Source organism: Entelurus aequoreus, linkage group LG22 (genome assembly GCF_033978785.1).
Source record: "Entelurus aequoreus isolate RoL-2023_Sb linkage group LG22, RoL_Eaeq_v1.1, whole genome shotgun sequence".
In the NCBI taxonomy this organism is placed as follows: domain Eukaryota; kingdom Metazoa; phylum Chordata; class Actinopteri; order Syngnathiformes; family Syngnathidae; genus Entelurus; species Entelurus aequoreus.
The window spans coordinates 11,709,538-11,736,929 of record NC_084752.1 but is presented as its reverse complement, the minus strand read 5'-3'; the positions used below and the strand labels follow the sequence as shown (position 1 = coordinate 11,736,929).

Below are 27,392 nucleotides of genomic sequence, written 5' to 3'. Positions count from 1 at the left end.
TAAAAACAGAATACAATGATTTGCAAATCCTTCTCAATTGAATAGACTGCAAAGACAAGATATTTAAAGTTCCAACTGGAAAACTTTGTTATTTTTTGCAAATATTAGCTCATTTGGAATTTGATGCCTGCAACATGTTTCAAAAAAGCTGGCACAAGTGGAAAACAAGACTGAGAAAGTTGAGCGATGCTCATCAAACACTTATTTGGAACATCCCACAGGTGAACAGGCTAATTGGGAACAGGTGGGTGCCATGATTGGGTGTAAAAGCAGCTTCCATGACATGCTCAGTCATTCACAAACAAGGATGGGGCGAGGGTCACCACTTTGTCAACAAATGCGTGAGCAAATTGTCCAACAGTTTAAAAACAACATTTCTCAACCAGCTATTGCAAGGAATTTAGGGATTTCACCATCTACGGCCCGTAATATCATCAAAAGGTGCAGAGAATCTGGAGAAATCACTGCACGTAAGCGATGATATTACGGACCTTTGATCCCTCAGGTGGTACTGCATCAAAAAGCGAAATCAATGTGTAAAGGATATCACCACATGGGCTCAGGAACACTTCAGAAAACTACTGTCAGTAACTACAGTTGGTCGCTACATCTGTAAGTGCAAGTTAAAACTCTACTACGTTGTTAACTGCCAAAGCCAGTTAACAACACCCAGAAACGCCGCCGTTTTCGCTGGGCCCGAGCTCATCTAAGATGGACTGATGCAAAGTGTAAAAGTGTCCTGTGGTCTGATGAGTCCACATTTCAAATTGTTTTTGGAAACTGTGGACGTCGTGTCCTCCGGACCAAAGAGGAAAAGAACCATCCGGATTATTATTGGCGCAAAGTTGAAAAGCCAGCATCTGTGATGGTATGGGGGTGTATTATTGCCCAAGACATGGGTAACTTACACATCTGTGAAAGCACCATTAATGCTGAAAGGTACATACAGGTTTTGGAGCAACATATGTTGCCATCCAAGCAACGTTATCATGGACGCCCCTGCTTATTTCAGCAAGACAATGCCAAGCCAGGTGTTACAACAGCGTGGCTTCATAGTAAAAGAGTGCGGGTACTAGACTGGCCTGCCTGTAGTCCAGACCTGTCTCCCATTGAAAATGTGTGGCGCATTATGAAGCCGAAAATACCACAACGGAGACCCCGGACTGTTGAACAACTTAAGCTGTACATCAAGCAAGAATGGCAAAGAATTCCACCTGAAAAGTTTCAAAAATTGGTCTCCTCAGTTCCCAAACGTTTACTGAGTGTTGTTAAAAGGAAAGGCCATGTAACACAGTGGTGCAATGTGTTGCTGCCATTAAATTCTAAGTTAATGATTATTTGCAAAAAAAAATATATTTTCTCAGTTGGAACATTAAATATCTTGTCTTTGCAGTCTATTCAATTGAATATAAGTTGAAAAGGATTTGCAAATCATTGTATTCTGTTTTTATTTACCATTTACACAACGTGCCAAATTCACTGGTTTTGGTATTTGTACATTCTAAGATATTTTCTATAGCAAATGACATGTTTTTTTTTACCACTTTGTAGTTCAGGTTCTTTATCACGTACACAGCTACTCCCCCTCCGTTTTTGTTGCACATTCATTTTTTACTTGAGGTACATGAAACAGTTATCTACGATAATGTTCTTTTGCAAAGGAAATTGTTTGTTTTTTACATGCAACTTGGTTAAAAGATTTTAGTAAAATGCACTTTTAGAAATTTTTTAGCACATTCAAAAATACCGCAATGATAATGATAACCAATACATTTTGGTCACAAAAACCGACCTGAGGCTGTGATTGACGCCAAAGGTGCATTAACAAAGTGTTGAGCAAAGGCTGTGAATACTTATGTACTTGTGTTTTCTTTAGTCTATATACAGTACAGGCCAAAAGTTTGGACACACCTTCTCATTTCATTGTGTTTTCTTTATTTTCATGACTATTTACATTGTAGATTGTCACTGAAGGCATCAAAACTATGAATGAACACATGTGGAGTTATGTACTTAACAAAAAAAAGGTGAAATAACTGAAAACATGTTTTATATTCTAGTTTCTTCAAAATAGCCACCCTTTGCTCTGATTACTGCTTTGCACGCTCTTGGCATTCTCTCCATGAGCTTTAAGAGGTAGTCACATGAAATGTTTTTTCACTTCACAGGTGTGCCTTATCAGGGTTGATGAGTGGAATTTCTTGCTTTATCAATGGGGTTGGGACCATCAGGTGTGTTGTGAATGAGAAGGTGTGTTTTAAAGAAACTAAAACATGTTTTCAGTTATTTCACCTTATTTTGTTAAGTACATAATTCCACATGTGTTCATTCATAGTTGTGATGCCTTCAGTGACAATCTACAAAAAATAAAAATAAAGAAAACGCATTGAAATGAGAAGGTGTGTCCAAACTTTTGGCCTGTAGTGTACATCTGCAAAATAAATGAAAAACAACTTCACATTGTCATTATGGGGTATTGTGTGTAGAATTTTGAGGGAAAAAAAAAAATGTTTTTCCCCCCATTTTGGAATAAGGCTGTAACATAACAAAAAGTGGAAAAAGTGAAGCGCTGTGAACAGTTTATGGATACACTGTATTTGACATACACTACCATTCAAAAGTTTGGGGTCATCCAAACAATTTTGTGGAATAGCCTTCATTTCTAAGAACAAGAATAGACTGTCGAGTTTCAGATGAAAGTTCTCTTTTTCTGGCCATTTTGAGCGTTTAATTGACCCCACAAATGTGATGCTCCAGAAACTCAATCTGCTCAAAGGAAGGTCAGTTTTGTAGCTTCTGTAACGAGCTAAACTGTTTTCAGATGTGTGAACATGATTGCACAAGGGTTTTCTAATCATCAATTAGCCTTCTGAGCCAATGAGCAAACACATTGTACCATTAGAACACTGGAGTGATAGTTGCTGGAAATGGGCCTCTATACACCTATGTAGATATTGCACCAAAAACCAGACATTTGCAGCTAGAATAGTCATTTACCACATTAGCAATGTATAGAGTGTATTTCTTTAAAGTTAAGACTAGTTTAAAGTTATCTTCATTGAAAAGTACAGTGCTTTTCCTTCAAAAATAAGGACATTTCAATGTGACCCCAAACTTTTGAACGGTAGTGTATGTTGATCAACAATGTACTTTATTAGTCCACCACTCAATTATTCATGTATTTTTAATTCAACTATTTCACAAAAACAATGCATAAAAAAATTCCATTAATTTGCCATAATATTTTTCAGGTTCAACATGTCTTTAATAAGTATGTTTTTTTCATTTTCTTTGGATGATTTTGAGTGTTGTCCCTGCATCATGTCCACGTACAGCCCACAGTGGCAAGGTTGAAACACCCTTGGCTTTAGATGTTGTTCATCAACACCATGTAAGGAGATAGATGATGGAGTGAAGAATGAAAACACTGAGCTAGAGTGTGCTGCCTGAGATGGGCCTTGAGGTCATTTGAATGAGGCACGCTGCTTATCTTGGGGGCCGATAAGGAAGGAAGCCACAGCCCAAACGGCTTTGTTCTTGTCTGGAAATTCTGATGGCGTTTTCCCTTTTGCTGTGGATCATCAGCCTGCTGAGGGTCACTGAAACAGGGAGGGACTGAGGAAGTACTAGGAGTAGTATGATGATTGCCATCTCCAAAAGCTTTTTACACTTCATTAGATGTTTAACACTAACTTATGTGATTACATTTAAGAGGTTATCAGTGATGTCCACTAACATTTATACCTAGTTTTGTTTTTTTAACTTAACTTCTTGTGCTCTAACCTAGACCTGGGCGAATATTTTGACTCGGTGGGGGCCACGTTGAGAGAAAAAAATGTGGGGCTGGTGTGTATGTTGTGTATATATACAGTACAGACCTTCTCATTCAATGCGTGTTCTTTATTTTCATGACTATTTACATTGTAGATTGTCACTGAAGGCATCAAAACTATGTATGAACACATGTGGAGTTATGTACTTAACAAAAAAAAGTTAAATAACTGAAAATATATTTGATATTATAGTTCAGGGGTCCCCAAACGTTTTGATCTGGGGGCCATATTGGGTTAAAAAATGTGGCCAGGGGCCGGGACTTAAATTTTTTTTTTTTTTAAATACAGATATACATACATACATTATATATATATATACATATACACACACATATATATATATATATATATATATATATATATATATATATATATATATATATATATATATATATATATATATATATATATATATATATATATATATATATATATATATACACATACACTACCGTTCAAAAGTTTGGGGTCACATTGAAATGTCCTTATTTTTGAAGGAAAAGCACTGTACTTTTCAATGAAGATAACTTTAACTAGTCTTAACTTTAAAGAAATACACTCTATACATTGCTAATGTGGTAAATGACTATTCTAGCTGCAAATGTCTGGTTTTTGGTGCAATATCTACATAGGTGTATAGAGGCCCATTTCCAGCAACTATCACTCCAGTGTTCTAATGGTAGAATGTGTTTGCTCATTGGCTCAGAAGGCTAATTGATGATTAGAAAACCTTTGTGCAATCATGTTCACACATCTGAAAACAGTTTAGCTCGTTACAGAAGCTACAAAACTGACCTTCCTTTGAGCAGATTGAGTTTCTGTAGCATCACATTTGTGGGGTCAATTAAACGCTCAAAATGGCCAGAAAAAGAGAACTTTCATCTGAAACTCGACAGTCTATTCTTGTTCTTAGAAATGAAGGCTATTCCACAAAATTGTTTGGGTGACCCCAAACTTTTGAACAGTAGTGTATATACATATATGTATGTATGTATGTATGTATGTATGTATGTATGTATATATATATGTATGTTTGTGTATATATATATATATATATATATGTATATGTATGAGCTTCAAGAGGTAGGCACCTGAAATGGTTTTCACTTCACAGGTGTGCTTGAAGCGCATCGAGAGAATGCCAAGAGTGTGCAAAGCATTAATCAGAGCAAAGGGTGGCTATTTTGAAGAAACTACAATACAAAACATGTCTTCAGTTATTTCACCTTTCTTTGTTAAGTACATAACTCCACATGTGTTCATTCATAGTTTTGATGCCTTCAGTGACAATCTACAATGTAAATAGTCATGGAAATAAAGAAACCACATTTAATGAGAAGGTGTGTCCAAACTTTTGGCCTGTACTGCATACAGTATATGTATATCCAACCATCATTTTTTACCGCTTGTCCATTTCGGTGTCGCGGGGGGGCCTTCATCCTATCTCAGCTGCATTCGGGCGGAAGGCGGGGTACACCCTGGACAAGTCGCCACCTCATCGCAGGGCCAACACAGATAGACAGACAACATTCACCCTCACATTCACACACTAGGGCCAATTTAGTGTTGCCAATCAACCTATCCCCAGGTGCATGTCTTTGGAGGTGGGAGGAAGCCGGAGTACCCGGAGGGAATCCACGCAGTCACGGGGAGAACATGCAAACTCCACACAGAAAGACCCCGAACCTGGGAATCGAACCCAGGACCTTCTTACTGTGAGGCATGAGCACTAACAACGTGCTGCCATGATACTGTATGTATAGCTGTACAAATCAGTTGTATAGTATGTGTGCTTGGAATAATGCGTGCTCACTGTAATACATCCGAAGCTGTGCGTACAAACTTTTCTTAATTTGAGTGTACACAATTTTTTTTGTAGGAAATCCACGCAACTCTTATACATGAAGCCCCAGGTCTCCGAGGTGACTTCCGAACAAAATACGAATGAGATGACAGAGAATGAAGCAGGTAAATAAAGGCGTATAATAAAGCGTACATAAACCTCTTCAGGCTGCATTTGAGCACTCCAAACTGATCAATAACAACTCTGTATTCCACACAACTGGCAAGATAATCCAGAATAGCAACCTTCAACTGGAACAATATCACACAATCAGTCTTTTCCTTTGGATTTAAACTCCTTCCTTCAATCCACAGAGCCTTATGAATGAACTCCGACACATTCAAAACTTTCGTTTCCATGATTCTTCGTCTGCATATTTGTTCGGAAAAAACTTCGCCGCCGGTCTTTCTTTGCTTCATACCTGTCATGTCTGTGTGATCATGTTTTGTTTTGGTTATGTCCGGTTTGGTTTTTGGACTCTTTGTGCACTCTAGTTTGTTTTGTCACCATAGCGACCCATTAGTTTCACCTGTCTCACGTTTTGCACTCGCGCACCTGTCACTAATCATGTCTGTATTATTTAAGCTTTCAGTTGCTAGGCAGTCTGTCTGGCGACATTACTTCTGACACCCGTGCTAACTCTGTTTACCGCTGCTCACTTCATGCCATGCTACTTCTGATACTCATGCCTGTTCATAGTTATGCTTCATGCCATGCCACGTAAGTTTTGTTTTTTCATGTCACAGTTAGCGAGTTTTGCTTCATGTTCATAGTTTCTGCCTTTGTGCAAGTTTTTGTTTCATTAGCCAAGTTTGTACTTCCGCCCATGTGCGCGCTTTTCGTTTGTTCCTTTTGTTAGTGTTTAAATAAATATGTCCTTACCTTCATGCTTTGCCCGCTCCAACTTTCCTTTGCATTCCGGGAAAACAAACCATCCCATAGTCCACGCATTGACAAAACCTGTATCCACCCCGATACATTCTTGGTTGTAGCCTCATGTTGGTAGCGCAATCCAAGATAATTTCTTGATGCTGTCTGCTATTTAACGTCAGCGTAGCCATTAGAGACGTAATATTTGTCATCTGTGCCAACGAGTAGCAACGATCCGCAGATGGCTAGTGTGATGTCATAGGTCGACAGGAAAAATAATTCATTTATTCTCGCTAAAATGAAATAAGGCGTACATGGCGTACGACCAATAGTCTAATTGGAGAGAGTGCATGGACACTGGGACTTCACATGTGCCGTATTTTTCGGACCATAAGGCGCACTTAAAATCTTTTCATTTTCTCAAAACTCGACGGAGCGCCTTATAACCCTTTGCGCCTAATGTACGGAATAATTCTGGTTGTGCATACCGACCTCAAAGCTATTTTATTTGGTACATGGTGTAATGATAAGTGTGACCAGTAGATGACAGTCACACAAAATAAATATGTGTAGACTTCAATATGACGCAAGGAAACAACACCAACACTTTAAATGTTCCACTGAGAATAGAGATGATAAATGCTTTAAAATGTAATATTGGAAATTATCAGTATCGTTTTTTTTATTATCGGTATCGTTTTTTAAAAAATATTTTTTATTTTTTATTAAATCAACATAAAAAACACAAGATACACTTACAATTAGTGCACCAACCCAAAAAACCTCCCTCCCCCCATTTACACTCATTCACACAAAAGGGTTGTTTCTTTCTGTTATTAATATTCTGGTTCCTACATTATATATCAATATATATCAATACAGTCTGCAAGGGATACAGTCCGTAAGCACACATGATTGTGCGTGCTGCTGGTCCACTAATAGTGCTAACCTTTAACAGTTAATTTTACTAATTTTCATTAATTACTAGTTTCTATGTAACTGTTTTTATATTGTTTTTCTTTTTTATTCAAAAAAATGTTTTAATGTATTTATCTTATTTTATTTTATTTTTTTAAAAGGACCTTATCTTCACCATACCTGGTTGTCCAAATTAGGCATAATAATGTGTTAATTCCACGACTGTATATATCGGTATCGGTAATTAAGAGTTGGACAATATCTGAATATTGGATATCGGCAAAGAGCCATTATCGGACATTCTTAATTGAGAATATAAAACATTACACATGGCGTTCAAAAAGCGGTGGTTCGATTCTTTGTACTTCAAGAAGTTGAAGGTATAGCAAAGATGGCGACAAAGTTGGACAATACTCACATAATCATGATGGTCAGCAGCACCTGCAGAGAAAAAGGGTAAAAGGTGAAGTGTTTATTCCTTGTCTGACATCACAGGTACTCATGAGTCATGGACTGTCCTGACTCACGTGTGTCTCGTCACAACATGTTCTATATGACTCTCACTTCAGTCCACATTCTCACGAGAATTCACAATTCTTTAGTCACTTGTTGCACAGGAAGTCTTAGGACACAGAGAGATGCCTGACATATCCAGCATCTGGCTACAGTTCCAATAACAGGAAGTTCCTGCCAGCAGTAACAGGATATGGTCACTTTAGTCGGTTGGCGTACATTTGTCCTCCATCAGAACTGTCCATCGTTTACCTTTGAACTGCTGCACACGGGTCATTACATTTTTATTTCGACCTACTTCAATTATATTTCAGTCACCTAACGGAAATTCAGTTTTTTTCAGTTTTTGCTTGGATCCCTTTAATCTTAGGGTGCACTATTAGAATGACAACTGACATCCAACAGTATGATTGACAATGAAAATTCCACCTGTGTAATTTGTACTGTACAACACCAAAACTATGTTCAGAAAGATGAAATATAATAAATACCGTATTATAAGGCGCACTGCCGATGAATGGTCTATTTTTGATCTTTTTTCATATATAAAGCGTACCGGATTATAGGAAAACCACCACCAGCAGAAATCATTACAAAACGAAACTCAGTTGACAGTAAAAAGTCGTTGTCGCAATTGTTGGATATGAATTCAAACCATAACCAAGCATGCATCACTATAGCTCTTGTCTCATAGTAGGTGTACTGTCACCAACTGTCACATCACACCCTGACTTATTTGGAGTTTATTGCTGTTTTCCTGTATGTAGTGTTTTAGTTCTTGTCTTGCGCTCCTATTTTGGTGGCTTTTTCTCTTTTTTTTGGTATTTTCCTGTAGCAGTTTCATGTCTTCCTTTGAGCGATATTTCCCGCATCTACTTTGTTTTAGCAGTCAAGAATATTTCAGTTGTTTTTATCCTTCTCTGTGGGGACATTGTTGATTGTCATGTCATGTTCGGATGTACATTGTGGACGCCGTCTTTGCTCCACAGTAAGTCTTTGCTGTCGTCCAGCATTCTGTTTTTGTTTACTTTGTAGCCAGTTCAGTTTTAGTTTCGTTCTGCACAGCCTTCCCTAGGCTTCAATGCCTTTTCTTAGGGGCACTCACCTTTTGTTTATTTTTGGTTTAAGCATTAGACACCTTTTTACCTGCACCCTGCCTCCCGCTGTTTCAAACATCTACAAAGCAATTAGCTACCGGCTGCCACCTACTGATATGGAAGAGTATTACACGGTTACTCTGCCGAGCTCTAGACAGCACCGACACTCAACAACAACACATCATTTGCAGATTATAATTACTGCTTTGCAAAAAATATTTTTAACCCAAATAGGTGAAATGAGATCATCTCCCACGGCACACCAGACTGTATCTCACGGCACACTAGTGTGCCGCGGCACAGTGGTTGAAAAACACTGGTCTACATAACATGTGATGGTGGTTGTTTGGTCAAAATGTTGCATAGATGATGTTTTACAGATCATCTTTAAGTCACTTTCTGACAGTCGCTTCAGGATGCGCCGTTTTGTGGGCGGTCTTATTTACGCGGCTCACCTTCGACAGCGTCTTCTCCCCGTCATCTTTGTTGTAGCGGTGTAGCGTGCAAGGACGGGAGTGGAAGAAGTGTCAAAAGATGGCGCTAACTGTTTTAATGACATTCAGACTTTACTTCAATCAACAAAGGAGCAGCATCTCCTCATCCGTGGCTCACTAGTGCAACAACAACGCCGGAAATGTGTCCCGTGAAAAACCGTCTGACTGGAACTCTCTAATAACTAAAGTTCCTTGGGTGAATAATGTAAACTCACTACACCGGTATGTTTTAGCGCTTTCATGGCGAGTTTACTGACAGATATAAGTAAGAACTTTACACTACTTTATATTAGAAATGGCAACAGCAGAGGATGAATGTCCCATAACAAGAAGATAGAGAAAAAGAAGAAGCTTATAGACTACACATAAATAAGACCGCCCACAAAACGGCGCATCCTGAAGCGACTGTCAGAAAGCGACTTGAAGATGATCTGTAAAACATCATCTATGCAACATTTGGACCAAAGAACCACCATCACATGTTATGTAGACCACAAGGAAGTGTTTTACATTTAGAAAAATATTATAATAATATGACTCCTTTAATGCGCCCTATAATCCTTTTGTATGAAAATAGACCTGACTAGACCCGCTCATCAGCAGTGCGCCTTATAATCCGGTGCGCCCTATGGTCCGGAAAACACGGTAAGTTAGAATTTAACTCACCGAGTGCAGACTTCTGGAGTTCGCTGTAAACTGTTTCAGTGCCTTTCCGCAGCGGAACTGCTGCTACTGCTGCAAAAAAAAAAAAAAAAAAAAAAAAAAGCAAATATCAACACATTTTGACATCAAAAGGCAAGGTTTCATTCCACGCACACAAAGTCATAACCGTTTAGCTGTCCAGCTCACACGACATGAATGCAGCCCAGCAATTAGCTCAACCCTTCCTGTTTACTGCATCCAAACAGCAGTTATCCCAACGTGACTACCTGGAGATGCCTTGATTAGGACTCATTAGGCGCCTCACAGGAAGTGTTGCTCTCTTATCAATGAAGGAATGTTTGTGGCGAGGAGACATTATAAGGGGAGGGGCAGACTTTGCAGACTTGTTACCTCTGGCGTTGTCCCCCTGCTGAGGATGCACCACCTCCGTGTATTCCACGTCCGGCTCGTTGGACACCATGCTGCTCTCCTCCTCGTGTGCTGAAGACACATGAAGAACATGAAGACAAAACTGCACGCTTAGCCATCACTTTTTTGAAACAGAGGTCAGCAAGGTTGCAAACATCTCAGGAGGGAGTTTGGTCAGAGAAACATCCCCAAAGTAGAATGTTTTCCCCTCCATGTTAGACAGTAGGGATGTTGTTGGATCATATTCACTATTCAATCACTCCAAGTCAGGGGTGTCCAAACTTTTTCCACTGAGGGCCGCACACGGGAAAATGTAAGCATTCAGACCTTAACAAAATATATGTATTTTTTTTTTTTTTTTTTTTTAACCTTTAGGGACCATAAAGGATCTCAGTCATTAAAATGTAAAAAATAAGTCAAATTATTATTATTTTTTATTTATCATTTACAGTAAATCTCTATCAACTTCAGGTTGATATAAAGTAAAAAAAAAAAAAAAGAAGGTTTTATGCCTTTTCTGTCAAAGACAACTTTGTTTTTTATAGTAAATCTGAAATATGCAGTATTTAGTAATTAGAACCCTGAAAGATCAATAATGCAGGACACCATTGATTTTAATTCTTTAATATTTTTGAGTAATCACAGTGAAATGTTAAATAAAATCCCACTAAATATATTATGGATCCAAAAGGTCCCCCACTCATAAAGTGATACTTTTTTTTTTTTTTTACTTTTAACACTTAAATTACGAGATCAACTTCAGATATATCTGTCGATTTTACGTTTGAACTATTATTTTGTTTCTATTATGCTCTTTTGTCAAATAAAACTTTGATGTTTTTTTATGGCAACCACACAATATATGCAATATTTTTTCCACATAAAACATTTTAAAGTGACATTTTTTAAGTAATAATTCATTGTAACAGAGATTTTTTGTCTTTTTTTTTTTTCGAGCAATGGCAAAAAAAAGAAAAATAAACAAAGACAAAAGAAGAAAAAAACAGCCTGCATGGCAGCTTTGTGTCAACATTGCAACTTTTTCTCGTTAGATTTCACCTCATTCCACGTTTTTTATAAGTTTTTTTTAAGTTTTGCAATACTATCAATTTTGCAATTTTTGCAGAATGTGTGGGGGCCGGTAAACGATTAGCTGCGGGCCGCAAATGGCCCCCGGGCCGCACTGGACACCTCTGCTCTAAGTCAACTTGATGCCAGGGACCTCAATGTTGGTGTCATGTGACCTCATCACATTCTCCCAAGCCATGTCTGAACCATTCAGGTGTTGATTATCAAACTGTAAACCTTAAGTTGTTCAACAGTCCGGGGTCTCAGTTGTGGTATTTTAGGCTTCATAATGCGCCACACATTTTCAATGGGAGACAGGTCTGAACTACAGGCAGGCCAGTCTAGTACCCGCACTCTTTTACTACGAAGCCACGCTGTTGTAACACGTGCAGAATGTGGCTTAGCATTGTCTTGCCGAAATAAGCAGGGGCGTCCATATAAAAGACATTGTATGGATGGCAACATATGTTGCTCCAAAACCTTTTTGGTACCTTTCAGCATTGATGGTGCCTTCACAGATGTGTAAGTTACCCATGCCTTGGACACTAATACACCCCCATACCATCACAGATGCTGGCTTTTCAACTTTGCGCCTATAACAATAAGGATGATTATTTTCCTCTTTGGTCCGGAGGACACGACGTCCAGTTACCAAAACAATTTGTAATGTGGACTCGCTTTGGCTTTGCATAGTAGAGTTTTAACTTGCACTTACAGATGTAGCGACCAACTGTAGTTACTGGCAGCGGTTTTCTGAAGTGTTCCTGAGCCCATGTGGTGATATCCTTTACACACTGATGTCGCTTTTTGATGCAGTACCGCCTGATGGATCCAAGGTCCGTAATATCATCGCTTACGTGCAGTGATTTCTCCAAGTTCTCTGAACCTTTTGATGATATTACGGACCGTAGATGGTGAAATCCCTAAATTCCTTGCAATAGCTGGTTGAGAAATGTTGTTTTTAAACTGTTGGACAATTTGCTCACGCATTTGTTGACAAAGTGGTGACCCTCACCCCATCCTTGTTTGTGAATGACTGAGCATTTCATGGAAGCTGCTTTTATACCCAATCATGGCACCCACCTGTTCCCAATTAGCCTGTTCACCTGTGGGATGTTCCACATAAGTGTTTGATGAGCATTCCTCAACTTTCTCAGTCTTTTTTGCCACTTGTGCCAGGTTTTTTTGAAACATGTTGCAGGCACCAAATTCCAAATGAGCTAATATTTGCAAAAAATAAAATTTTCCAGTTAGAACATTAAATATCTTGTCTTTGCAGTCTATTCAATTGAATATAAGTTGAAAAGGATTTTCAAATCATTGTATTCTGTTTTTATTTACCATTTACACAACGTGCCAACTTCACTGGTTTTGTAATTATGGGCTGCTCCCTCACCTGTCTCACAATCATCCTGACCCCACCAGGTACAATCTCGCATGTAATCTGTGATACATCTTCCATTTAGGAATTATTACGCCAACAGTGGCCTCTTTGTCACCAATCTCCTTGTTGACGATCCTACAGTCTATTCCAGTCTTGAGCAGGTCTACAACAGTCCTTTGAGAGCTCTTTAACCTTGCCCATGGTGTATAGGTTGGTGGAGAGGTTTAAGGGGACTCATTTGTGTGTTAAATGTTTTTTTTTTTTGTCATATAGAAATACAATCATGTGTGCTTGCGGACTGTATCCCTGCAGACTGTATTGATTTATATTGATATATAATGTATATATTGTGTTTTTTATGTTGATTTAATTTAAAAAAAACAAAAAGAAAAAAAAAAACATTTAACCCCCCCCCGGTCCGTGGGACAAATTTTCTAGCGTTGACCGCTTTTTAAATTTTTTTTTAAATTTCTTGTGCGGCCCGGTACCAATTGGTCTGCGGCCCGGTGGTTGGGGACCACTGACGTAGATGACCCTAATAACTCCTACACTGCAAAAACTAAAATCTAAGTAAGATGAAATATCTCAAATAAGGGTTATATTTGCTTATTTTCTGTCTGATAAGATAATTCTTCTCACTAAGCAGATTTTATGTTAGTGTTTTACTTGTTTTAAGGGTTTTGGTCCTAAATGATCTCAGTAAGATATTACAGCTTGTAGCTGAGATTTTATGACCCATATTGAGTAAAACATGCTTGAAACTAGAATATCAACTGTTGCAAAGCTGTGTCATCAACACTCACAAGTATAAAACTACTTTTTTAAAGGAATAATTTCTTATTTCAAGCATGTTAAAAAAAATCATGACTTTGACACAATTGTGTCCCATAATTAAAACAGATGACGGCCAAATGGACTTTGCCGTTTTATTTTCAATGAACAATAGAACAGGGGTCACCAACGCGGTGTCCGCGGGCACCAGGTAGCCCGTAAGGACCAGATGAGTAGCCCGCTGGCCTGTTCTAAAAATAGCTCAAATAGCAGCACTTACCAGTGAGCTGCCTCTATTTTTTAAATTGTATTTATTTACTAGCAAGCTGGTCTCGCTTTGCCCGACATTTTTAATTCTAAGAGAGACAAAACTCAAATAGAATTTGAAAATCCAAGAAAATATTTTAAAGACTTGGTCTTCACTTGTTTAAATAAATTCATTAATTTTTTTACTTTGTTTCTTATAACTTTCAGAAAGACAATTTTAGAGAAAAAATACAACCTTAAAAATGATTTTTGGATTTTTAAACACATATACCTTTTTACCTTTTAAATTCCTTCCTCTTCTTTCCTGACAATTAAAATCAATGTTCAAGTAAATTTTTTTTTTTATTGTAAAGAATAATAAATACATTTTAATTTAATTCTTCATTTTAGCTTCTGTTTTTTTGACGAAGAATATTTGTGAAATATTTCTTCAAACTTATTATGATTAAAATAAAAAAAAAATATTCTGGCAAATCTAGAAAATCTGTAGAATCAAATTTCAATCTTATTTCAAAGTCTTTTGAATTTCTTTTAAAATTTTTGTTCTGGAAAATCTAAAAGAAATAATGATTTGTCTTTGTTAGAAATATAGCTTGGTCCAATTTGTTATATATTCTAACAAAGTGTAGATTGGATTTTAACCTATTTAAAACATGTCATCAAAATTCTAAAATTAATCTAAATCAGGAAAAATTACTAATGATGTTCCATAAATTATTTTTTGAATTTTTTCAAAAAGATTCGAATTAGCTAGTTTTTCTCTTCTTTTTTTCGGTTGAATTTCGAATTTTAAAGAGTCAAAATTGAAGATAAACTATGTTTCAAAATTTAATTGTCATTTTTTTCGTGTTTTCTCCACTTTTAAATCGTTCAATTAAGTGTAAATATCATTAATTATTAATAATAATAACATAGAGTTAAAGGTAAATTGAGCAAATTGGCTATTTCTGGCAATTTATTTAAGTGTGTATCAAACTGGTAGCCCTTTGCATTAATCAGTACCCAAGAAGTAGCTCTTGCTTTCAAAAAGGTTGGTGACCCCTGCAATAGAACATACATACTCATATAGTAGTACAGTTGTTATTAGTTGTCATGATGTGGACTTTGGCGGGTTTGTTTTTCCGAGACGCAATAAAAGTTGGAGCGGGCATGGCGTGAAGTTGAAGACATATTTAATTTTAACACTCAAAAGGAACAATAAACAAAAGGCGCTCACAGCGGAGGTAGAAAACTTGGCTATGAAAAACAAAACTACCACTTTGGCGTAAACTATGGACAGAAAACAAAACTTGCTAACTATGGCCTTAATAAACAGTAACTTACTTGCGGACGAAAGGCGCAGCATGAACGATGGACATGAAACGGAGTGTCAGGAGTGTGATGTCGCCAGGCTGACTGCCTGGCAACTACAGGGTTAAATAGTGAAGACATAATTAAAGACAGGTGCGTGAGTCCAGGTGAAAACTAATGGGTTGCTCAGGTGACAAACAAGAGTGCACAATGAGTCCAAACGTGGAACAGGTGAAACTAATGGGTAACCATGGAAACAAGACAAGGGAGTGAAAAGCAGGAACTAAAAAGAGTCCAAAACCAAGCAGAACATAACTTAAACAAAACATGATCACACAGACATGACATTAGTAAGAAAATACTTATTTTAAGGTATTTTTGTGTTCATTGAGGTTAGCTAATTTTACTTGTTTAGGAAAGTCTTGACAAGCCAAATTTTCTTGTTCTATTGGCAGATAATTTTGCTTAGTTCAAATAAAATACCCCTCATTTTTGTATTTTTTTTCTTGTTTTTGAACACTGACTTTTTGCAGCGTATAACACCCAAAAGTGTTGAAATACTTTCTATAGTTCAAGACTCGCGGTCATTTAAAAACAGCACTGCACATCATAATGGCGGCTACAGTTTTGACGTTAAAGGTCCTAAAAAAATGATGTGGAACGTCCGGCGGGCAGGATTGAAAATCTTAATGGGCCGCATGTGGCCCCCGGGGCCCTATTTTGCCCAGGTCTGACCTACTGTCATCAGGTTGTCATGACGGGGGAACGTGGAACATGCTTACCTGCCTGGGGGGGGCGCTCACTCCACACACTGATGTCCACTCGCTCCACCTTACCTGTGTGGACACACACACACACACACACACACACACACACACACACACACACACACACACACACACACACACACACACACACACACACACACACACACACACACACACACACACACACACACACACACACACACAGAGTGAGACAGAGTTGAAGAGACTAATAAATACTGTCTAAATAAATAGGACTAAATACTGTACTAGGTAGTCAAAGCCCCTAAATCACATACAATAGGTCACATGTGGACGTCAAGTCATTATTTGTCAAGAGCTTTTATCATCTCTGAACAAAGACTTGCAAGGATTTTTCTTTATATAGCATTACGGCTGAGTGGCTGAGTGGGCTAAGTGTGTTAGTAACAATAAAGTACTTTTTGGAGTCTGTGCGGCAAAATTAATAAATTGATCAATAAATGACTACAAATACTACTGTTATAAAGTGCTGAATTATGCTGAATATCTCTTAATTCTCTTAAATTCTACTAATTCATGTCAAATATGTGTGACGATTATGAAGGTCACGTTTTTTTTGTTTTTTGTTACATTGACATATATATATATACATATATATACATATATATATACAGTCGTGGTCAAAAGTTGTACAACATATACACTTATAAAGAACATAATGTCATGTCTGACATCACATGGACAAAGATAAGACCTTCTGGAGGAAAGTTCTGTGGTCAGATGAAACAAAAATTGAGCTACCCAGCAATATGTTTGCCTTTAATCCCAGGAGCACCATCCCTACCGTCAAGCACGGTGGTGGTAGTATTATGCTCTGGGCCTGTTTTGCTGCCAATGGAACTGGTGCTTTACAGAGAGTAAATGGGACAAGGATTACCTCCAAATTCTTCAGGACAACCTAAAATCATCAGCCTGGAGGTTGGGTCTTGGGCGCAGTTGGGTGTTCCAACAGGACAATGACCCCAAACACACGTCAAAAGTGGTAAAGGAATGGCTAAATCAGGCTCGAATCAAGGTTTTAGAATGGCCTTCCCAAAGTCCTGACTTAAACGTGTTGGACAATGCTGAAGAAACAAGTCCATGTCAGAAAACCAACACATTTAGCTGAACTGCACCAATTTTGTCAAGAGGAGTGGTCAGAAATTCAAGCAGAAGCTTGTGGATGGCTACCAAAAGCATCTTATTGCAGTGAAACTTGCCAAGGGACATGCAAGCAAATATTAACATTGCTGTATGTATACTTTTGACCCAGCAGATTGTGTCACATTTTCAGTAGACCCATAATAAATTCATAAAACAACCAAACTTCATGAATGTTTTTTGTGACCAACAAGTATGTGCTCCAATCACTCTATCACAACAAAATAAGAGTTGTAGAAATGATTGGAAACTCAAGACAGCCATGACATTATGTTCTTTACAAGTGTATGTCAACTTTTGACCACGACCATACATACATACATATATACGTATATATATATATATATATATATATATATATATATAGTATTCTTTATTGAAAATAACTCAACACGGCAATATTTTGTGCAGCACAAATGCACTTTGAAATGAAGCAAATTCATTTAACATCATTGAAACATTTATTGAATGTCTTATTAAAGTATACAAAATATGAAATGGTTTTAAAAGGAGCTTTCATGGCAAAAAAATATGACACACTAAATATAAACTGACACACTGCAGATTTGATTCAACTATTTTCCTTACAATGGTACCTCAATTTTCGTTTTTTTTTTTTTGGACAAAAATGTTCTTATGCCGTCTCGATATTTGCACAGCCAAACATTGTGCTTCATAAACTACTGTCCTCCTGCGTGTCATTCTGTGGAAACAAGTGTCAGATTAAAGAATCGCATCATAAATATATTTGTACAAGAAACTACAGTACTTTTAAAAAAAATCTCCATTATAATAATCCAACCTATTTACGATTATATGGTATAGAACAGTGTTTTTCAACCTTTTTTGAGCCAAGGCACATTTTTTCATTAAAAAAAATACAGATGCACACCACCAGCAGAAAAGGTAAAACAATTTAACTCCACCAGGTTGTTGTGTCTTATTTTGAGTTTGTTGTTGTTTCCTGTGTGTAGTGCTTTAGTTTCTGTCTTGCGCTGTTAATTTGGTGTCCCCTTCCTGTTTGCCTTCCTTTGAGTGCTGTTGACCGCACCGGCTTTGTTTTGGCAATCAATACTATTTCAGTTGTGCGTACGCTATCCTTCTTTGTGGGGACACTGCTGATTGTCATGTCATGTACGGATGTACTTTGTGGACGCTGTCTCCCTGCTCCACACACTGTAAGTTTTTGCTGTCGTCCAGCATTCTGTTTTTGTTTACTTTGTAGCCAGTTCAGTTTTACTTTTGTTTTGCATAGCCATGCTTCAGTGCCTTTTCCTAGTGGGACTTGCCTTTTGTTCATTTTTGGTTTAAGCGTTACATACCCCAAGAGGGACAAGCGGTAGAAAATGGATGGATGGGACCTTTTACATACGGCACATCATTATAATTATTGATTTGCAAAAAATGCGATGAGGTGGCGACTTGTCCAGGGTGTACCCTGCCTTCCGCCCGAATGCAGCTGAGATAGGCTCCAGCATCCCAGCTACCCCAAAAAGGGACAGGCGGTAGAAAATGGAGGAATTTTTTGGACCAATTAGGTGAAGTTGCAAAATTTCCCACGGCACACCAGACAATATCTCACGGCACACTGGCGTGCCGCGGCACAGTGGTTGAAAAACACTGGTGTAGAACAGAGGTGTCTACGTGGTTTTCACTGAGGGCCACATCGCAGTTATGTTTGGCCCCAGAGGACCGCTTCTAACAGTGAATACTATTATTACACTATTTTCTAATGCATTTCATTAGTAGATTTTTTTTTTTTAAATTTATGGTAAATGGCAATAATTTCACCTCCAAATGTAGTGTATATTACTGGAAATGGAAAAACCGAACTGCTGTTTTTATGGTAAAAAAAAAAAAAAAAAAAAGGCAGCTCAGTTGCCAGAATTATACTGTAAAATTTACATTTGTTTTCTTACTATAAATAAATAAAAACAATTTTACAGTAAAAAATTGGCACCTGAGCTGCCAATTTACTTTTTTTTTTAACCACAAATCAACAACTGTATATTTTTCGGTGTATTTCTGTAAATGCCAAAACGGCACCACAGTTTATTACAGTAAATGAAAAGCACCGTTTTTTCATTTAGAGAAAAATGCTGCAAAAACCACAGTAAATGTCACAATTTTACCATGAAATCTATTGCTACTTTTACATTGCACACTTTGATGGATAACTTGCTTTGAAATCATTAATATTAGTATTTATTTCTATTTAAAAAAAATGGTTTGAATGTTTGATGATATATTTTTGCATAATTAGACAATATTTAGGTGAACATCATTTGCGATTACATGGAGTACATTTCTTTTTTTGCTCCCAAAATAGAAAGAAATAATACATTTAGTAAGAAAAGTTACATTACTTTATTGATACATATTATTTCCAAGGCCAAATAAAATGAAGTGGCGGGCCACGTCTGGCCCCCGGGCCTTGACTTTGACACCTGTGGTATAGACCATATGTCAAAAAGGAAGTAGGATAAAAAACAGCCTAAGACTTTTTGGATTTATAAACTTCAATGTATAATTTATAAACTTGGATTAATCGACGACATGCGGCAGATTTTACTATTTTTATACCCTAATTGACTTTTTTTTTCTGTTTGTGTTGAACACGACCATTCAGTGGTGACACGCCCACATGGGTGTGATTTTCCCTTTTTACCAGGAGGGGACTAAGGTCACTTTGAAAATAATTGTTTGTCCCCCTGATGAAGAACATGCAAACATTGATATACATTTATGTATTTTTTATTGAAAATAAAAATGTCTGAAACCCGATGGGGCTTATTCAAGGTCCATGGCGTAAATCAGTGATTCTCAAACCGTGGAACATGTACTACTATGGCTTGCGGGCGCCATCTAGTGGTATGCTAAAGAATCCCTTCATTAAAGTACAGTGTTTTAATTTCATATATTCAAACTATGCGTAATGTTGCAGTGGCCAAAATATTAAATATACTTGTTAAATAAAACCTCTGCCTTGTTTTTAGTAAGTACTACGGTTGTACGGTATACCGGTACTAGTATAGTATCGCGGTACTAATGAATTAAAAATGGTACTATACTCTGTTTGAAAAGTAGCGGTTCCCGGGCATGACATTGATGGTTTTACGAGCAGAGGAGCATGTTCGGCAGCGCACAATCACAGAGTACTTACAAGCAGACACAGTGTGAAGACAGAAAAGGGAGAACGGACGCATTTTGACTTAAAAACTAAAGATAAAGGTGAAGTTATAACACTGAAACGCCCTCAGGAAGAGGCGCTTTAAGACATGGCTGGCTAGCTAGCGGCTAACGTCCATCCGCGGTCTGCAGTGTTTTAGCTACTTCTAAATAACTAATCTTCGTCTCCATGGCGACAAATAAAGTAAGTTTCTTACAAGCATCATCCCTGAAGGACGAGGAATAGCTAAACATGCTTCACTACACACCGTAGCTCACCGCCGTCACAATGTAAACAAACGCCATAACATCCACTGTAATGATACCAAGTACAGTAGTGTATCTACTCGATACTACTATGATTACATCGATATTTTTTTAGCATCACAAAATCTTGTTTTTATTCATATTATGTTGATAAAGTCAGGAAATATGTCCCTGGACACATGAGGACTTTGAATATGACCAATGTATGATCCTGTAACTACTTGGTATCGGATTGATACCCAAATTTGTGGTATCATCCAAAACTAATGTAAAGTATCAAAGAAGAGAAGAATAAGTGATAATTACATTTGAACAGAAGTGTAGATAGAACATGTTAAAACAGAAAATAACCAAATATTAACAGTAAATGAACAAGTGGATTGATAATCCATTTTTACAGCTTGTCCTTCATAATGTTGACAAAATAATAGAATGATAAATGACACAATATGTTACTGCATATGTCAGCAGCTAAATTAGGAGCCTTTATTTGTTTACTTACTACTAAAAGACAAGTTGTCTTGTATGTTCATTATTTTATTTAAGGACAAACTTGCAATAAGAAACATATGTTTATTATAATTTAATAATGAAATTTTTTTGTGGTACCCTTTATTTAGAAAAGTATCGAAAAGTAAAGGGGGTGTATGGTATTTTTATTTTATTTTTTGTCATAAAAAAATACAATCATGCGTGCTTACGGACTGTATCCTTTGCAGACTGCATTGATATATAATGTAGGAACCAGAATATTAATAACAGAAAGAAACAACCCTTTTGTGTGAATGAGTGTGAATGGGGGAGGGAGGTTTTTTGGGTTGGTGCACTAATTGTAAGTGTATCTTGTGTTTTTTTATGTTGATTTAATAAAAAAAATAAAATAATAAAATAATTTTTTAAATTTTATTTATTTCTTGTGCGGCCCGGTACCAATCGATCCAGGGACCAGTACCGGAACGCGGCCCGGTGGTTGGGGACCACTGCTTTAGATTGTCTGCTGTTACTTTCAATTTGTGTCCGTATTTCAAAGAGCACCTCGTCTGGTCGTGTTCCTATTTAACTTCTTCTTCTAAGATATGTTTTGTGGTCACAGTTTTGGAAGGAAGTAAATGTCTTTTCATTATTTCCGATTGCTTCGGTTTTGAAGGATTTTGTCTTTTTACAACCTTTTCGAACAAAAACCGAGGTACCATCAAAGTGCGTCGCCGAGAGACTTCATGAGCAAAAAGCTGTAAAGAGAGCGCTTTTGCACATTTAAAGTGTGTTTATTTTGTGTTAAATGTTCTTTCTTCAGCATAATAGTTTGTAAAACCACCTGCACAGCTGCTAATGTTATCTCATATATCTTCGACAAAGATTCAGAGCTCCATTTCCTCCGCATGCTACACAAACTCCAAGCAACAAAACCTGCTTTGTGTTGACGTCGGAAGTTTCTAGCAGACTCCATTGTTTCGTTTCGCAAAGGAAGTTGCTGTTGTGCATTCCTTAATGTGAAGTTTAGTGTTAGGTTTGTTAGTATTCCTGTTTGGGTGTAAGTGTGTATGATCGCACAAACAGCAACGAACTCTCTTTTTATACAAAACCCAAAAGCAGTGAAGTTGGCATGTTGTGTAAATGGTAAATAAAAACAGAATACAATGATTTGCAAATCCTTTTCAACTTATATTCAACTCAATGGACTGCAAAGACAAGATATTTAATGTTCCAACTGAGATTTTTTTTTTTGTGTGCAAATAATCATTAACGTAGAATTTAATGGCAATTTTTGAAGCTTTTCAGGTGGAATTCTTTCCCATTCTTGCTTGATGTACAGCTTAAGTTGTTCAACAGTCCGGGGTCTCTGTTGTGGTATTTTAGGCTTCATAATGCGCCACACATTTTTAATGGGAGACAGGTCTGGACTACAGGCAGGCCAGTCTAGTACCCGCACTCTTTTACTATGAAGCCATGCTGTTGTAACACGTGGCTTGGCATTGTCTTGCTGAAATAAGCAGGGGCGTCCATGAAAAAGACCTTGCTTGGATGGCAACATATGTTGCTCCAAAACCTGTATGTACCTTTCAGCATTAATGGTGCCTTCACAGATGTGTAAGTTACCCATGTCTTGGACACTAATACACCCCCATACCATCACAGATGCTGGCTTTTCAACTTTGTGCCTATAACAATCCGGATGGTTCTTTTCCTCTTTGTTCCGGAGGACACGACGTCCACAGTTACCAAAAACAATTTGAAATGTGGACTCGCCAGACCACGGAATGCTTTTCCACTTTGCATCAGTCCATCTTAGATGAGCTCGGGTCCGGCGAAGCTGGCGGAGTTTCTGGGTGTTGTTGATAAATGGCTTTTGCTTTGCATGGTAGAGTTTTAACTTGCACTTACAGATGTAGCGACCAACAGTAGTTACTGACAGTGGTTTTCTGAAGTGTTCCAGAGCCCATGTGGTGATATCATTTACACACTGATTTTGATTTTTGATGCAGTACCGCCTGAGGGATCCAAGGTCACGGGCATTCAATGTTACGTGCGGTGATTTCTCCAGATTCTCTGAACCTTTTGATGATATTACGGACCGTAGATGGTGAAATCCCTAAATTCCTTGCAATAGCTGGTTGAGAAATGTTGTTCTTAAACTGTTGGAACATTTGCTCACGCATTTGTTGACAAAGTGGTGACCCTCGCCCCATCCTTGTTTGTGAATGACTGAGCATTTCACGGAAGCTGCTTTTATACCCAATCATGGCACCCACCTGTTCCCAATTAGCCTGTTCACCTGTGGGATGTTCCAAATAAGTGTTTGATGAGCATTCCTCAACTTTCTCAGTCTTTTTTGCCGCTTGCGTCAGCTTTTTTGAAACATGTTGCAGGCATCAAATTCCAAATGAGCTAATATTTGCAAAAAATAACAACATTAAGTATCTTGTCTTTGCAGTCTATTCAATTGAATATAAGTTGAAAAGGATTAGCAAATCATTGTATTCTGTTTTTATTTACCATTTACTCAACGTGCCAACTTCACTGGTTTTGGGTTTAGTATGTATAACATGTATCAAAGTGACCCCCCACACACACACATCCTTGTCAGATGCAGTAATTGTAGCGAAAGAATAATAACGACACACTTCTAAACAGAAAAAACTTTAGTTTTATTCTAAAATGATTTGAGCAAGTCAAAGAATCAACCAAAATATATACACACATTTCCTACAGTGGTGGTCAAAAGTGCAAACCCAACAATGATGCACAAACATGTAAGTGCGGACACACATTGACGCAAAGGAGGGCAGGACAAACAAAGGCCGTGGAGATTGCAGGGGGAGGGGAGAGGGAGCAGCAGGAGGCGAGATATTTCGTTTGTTTCCTTCTCTGGTGTTTTGTCACACACTGGATTCTCTTAAGAGTGAATCCCGTCCCTGGCAAAGCAGCGTGTTTCTACACTGTGGCTGGAATACTGAAGCTGCTCCTGTTGCTGATGTCAGTGGGCAGCGACACGGCGCTAGCTCGTGTCCCATTGGTCGCCCTCCCCTCCATGCCATCATAGCGCGGCACTCCGCCTGGAACAAGATCATAATGGACGCTCTAAGCCACACTTTGATGTATCAATCATTTCTAGCCGCTTGCAGAAACACCTGCCAACTGTCTGTTGTAGGTGTGCACTTAGCACAGCGTGTCCCTGAAGTCTGGACACATACAGTAGGCAAACATGCATATATATATATATATATATATATATATATATATATATATATATATATATATATATATATATATATATATATATATATATATATATATATATATACACATATATATATATATATATATATACACATATATATATATATATGTCTTGATTAGATTATCCAAAAAAATAGTGCTCGATACCGTGGTAGAGCGTAATATGTGTGTGTGGGAAAAAATCACAAGACTATTTCATCTCTACAGGCCTGTTTCATGAGGGTTTCCTCAATCATCAGGAGAAATCTCCTGATGATTGAGGAAACCCTCATGAAACAGGCCTGTAGAGATGAAATAGTCTTGTGATTTTTTCCCACACACACACACACACACACACATATATATATATATATATATATATGTGTATATATATATATGCATATATATATATATATATATATATATATGCATATATATATATGTGTATATATATATATATATATATGCGTATATATATATATATATATACATGCATATATACATATATATATACACATATATGCATATATATGCATATGTATATATGCATGTATGCATATGTATATATATGCATATATATATATATATATATATATATATATATATATATATATATTTATATATATGCATATATATATATGTGTGTATATATATGCATATATATATACATATGCATATACATGCATATATACATATGCATATATATGCATATATGTGTATATATATGCATATATGTGTATATATATGCATATATGTATATATGCATATATGTATATATATGCATATATGTGTATATATATATATATATATATATATATATATATATATATATATATATATATATATATATATATTTGCATATATTGTTGTGCAATGCAGCTGATTTTTTTTTTTTAAACTTCAAAACCACATTGTTTTAATATTATTTTCAAATCGTCAACAGACCCAGAAGCAGCTCTCAAAAATTCCAAATAAAAATTGCCATAATATACTTAAACTTTGCACAAAAGTTTGAATATGAGTTTTAAAGGGGAACAACACATTTTGGGGGGAATTTTGCCTCTTATTCACCATCCTCATGCAAGACAAGAACGGTCCCTGACACAAGGCTGAAGCTTAGAGGTGACAGAGCTTTCGCCGCTGCTGCTCCCAAGCTCTGGAACGACCTACCTCTGAGTGTTAGACAGGCCTCCTCTCTTCCTGTTTTTAAATCTCTCTTAAAAACATACTTTTGTTCCATGGCTTTTAACACTGAGTGATATCCATCCTGCAATGGCGCCCCATAATACACCTGCTGTGAACCTGTTTGTATGTGTTATTTATTTTATTTATTTATTTTTGTTTTTTTTAATCGTGTTCTGTTTGTGTTGTGTTGTGTTTGCTCGGTACTCGTATTATCTTTTAACCTGCCCATTGTACAGCACTCTGGCTACCCCTGTGATAAATTTTAAATGTGCTTTATAAATAAAGTTGATTTGATATGTTTTTATTTTTGTATGCATTCTAACTCGTTAATAAATGCGAGCAAAAGTTTGCTTACAATGGAGCATATGGGAGCCGCTCTGGTCTGGCTATAAAGCTCTTAAAAAATATCTAAACACCTCCATTAAGGTTTTATTTACACGCTGTAAAAATATATGTATATGTACAATATATGTAATATTTATGTATTTTGCTCATTTTTAGCATACGGCGGCACATTCATTTCACAAACACATCACAACGTTTGCTTTTTCCTTTGACGTCATCACTGATTTTTACTCACTGCAGACTTCATGAGAGCCAACAAAGAGAATAAAACATCACTTACTGTACAATGTCTGCTCTCACATTTGGATGAAAAATGATTCTAAATTGGCTGCCAAAGTGCACCAACTTCTCAATTTAAATCGACATAATTTCACTATTAAGGTGAGAGGCGGGATTTATAATCTCGGATTAATTTTCACAAACTCACCAACTGATGAAGTCAATACATCAGCATAAGGAAGTCACCTCTTTCTGATCAATGCGCTGCTAAATGCAGGTCCTTAACGTTAGCGCTTATAATAATCACTCATACTTGGTTAATATTCAAGTTACAAAATGTAAATGGAGTACAGAGTTTCCCACACATTCATTTATTTGTGGCGGCCCACCACGAAAGAATTACGTCCGCCACAAATAAAAAAATAAATAAATAAATTAATAATAAATCCAGCTTCTCAGGCAAATCATATAGTTGATGTAGATGCCCATATCGGCAGTTCAGATTTACTTTACAAAAGAGAAGTGTAGGATACTTCTCTTGTTGCCTTATTTGTATTTGACTTTATTAAATGTATTTATATTAGAAACACAACATGTGTATATAACAAAGGGTGCAAAGTCTGCAGGCAGTAGGAAACACATGGTTAAGTGTAGGGAGTAAAACTGACGGCAGTCTAAAGTTCAAGATTTTTGGAGCTCTTTGTTCAGTGGATCAGATGTTTGATGAAGCTCTGTGTCTATCTACCACCACTACTGTTTTCTGTTTATTTGTTACTGACTGTGGCAGGACACCTCTGCCTCTGTTTCACTTTATGTTGCTGGTAAATAATATGGTTGTAGTAGTAGGCTAAAGTTAAATTATTTAATATGCACTAAATAAAGGGGCAGAGCTTTGAGACATTTTAGCTTTTATATTTTATAAGATATATTTTTTGTAAGAACCACAATTAATAAATATATTTCAGTGAATAACTTATTGTTCAAATCTGTATATAAATATGTACATAAAGTGTTGTAATTATATTGTAAAATGGATGGATGGATGGACGGACGTTTAAAACAAAACTGTTATTATTAATTAGTAAGTATACATTTTTTGAGCCTTTTTAGAGAAAATCAAATCATT

At 37.0% G+C, this 27,392-nt stretch overlaps 1 protein-coding gene across 9 annotated transcripts in view; it reads right to left on the bottom strand.

Annotated features, from left to right (window-relative positions):
* The window catches only part of pecam1b (platelet and endothelial cell adhesion molecule 1b), a 79,095-nt gene that overhangs the window by 610 nt on the left and 51,093 nt on the right, over positions 1 to 27,392 (bottom strand). For 3 of the 9 annotated variants that reach the window (XM_062033640.1, XM_062033644.1, XM_062033642.1), the window contains one exon: positions 23,939 to 24,354. In XM_062033640.1, the coding sequence (XP_061889624.1) occupies positions 24,233 to 24,354 (122 nt within the window). In that variant the 3' untranslated portion in view covers positions 23,939 to 24,232. Of the gene's footprint in view, positions 1 to 3,189; positions 3,600 to 7,882; positions 7,906 to 10,234; positions 10,304 to 10,621; positions 10,712 to 16,201; positions 16,256 to 23,938; positions 24,355 to 27,392 lie in introns of those variants that run through there. The other 6 variants (XM_062033637.1, XM_062033639.1, XM_062033641.1 and 3 more) reach the window with 4 other exon arrangements.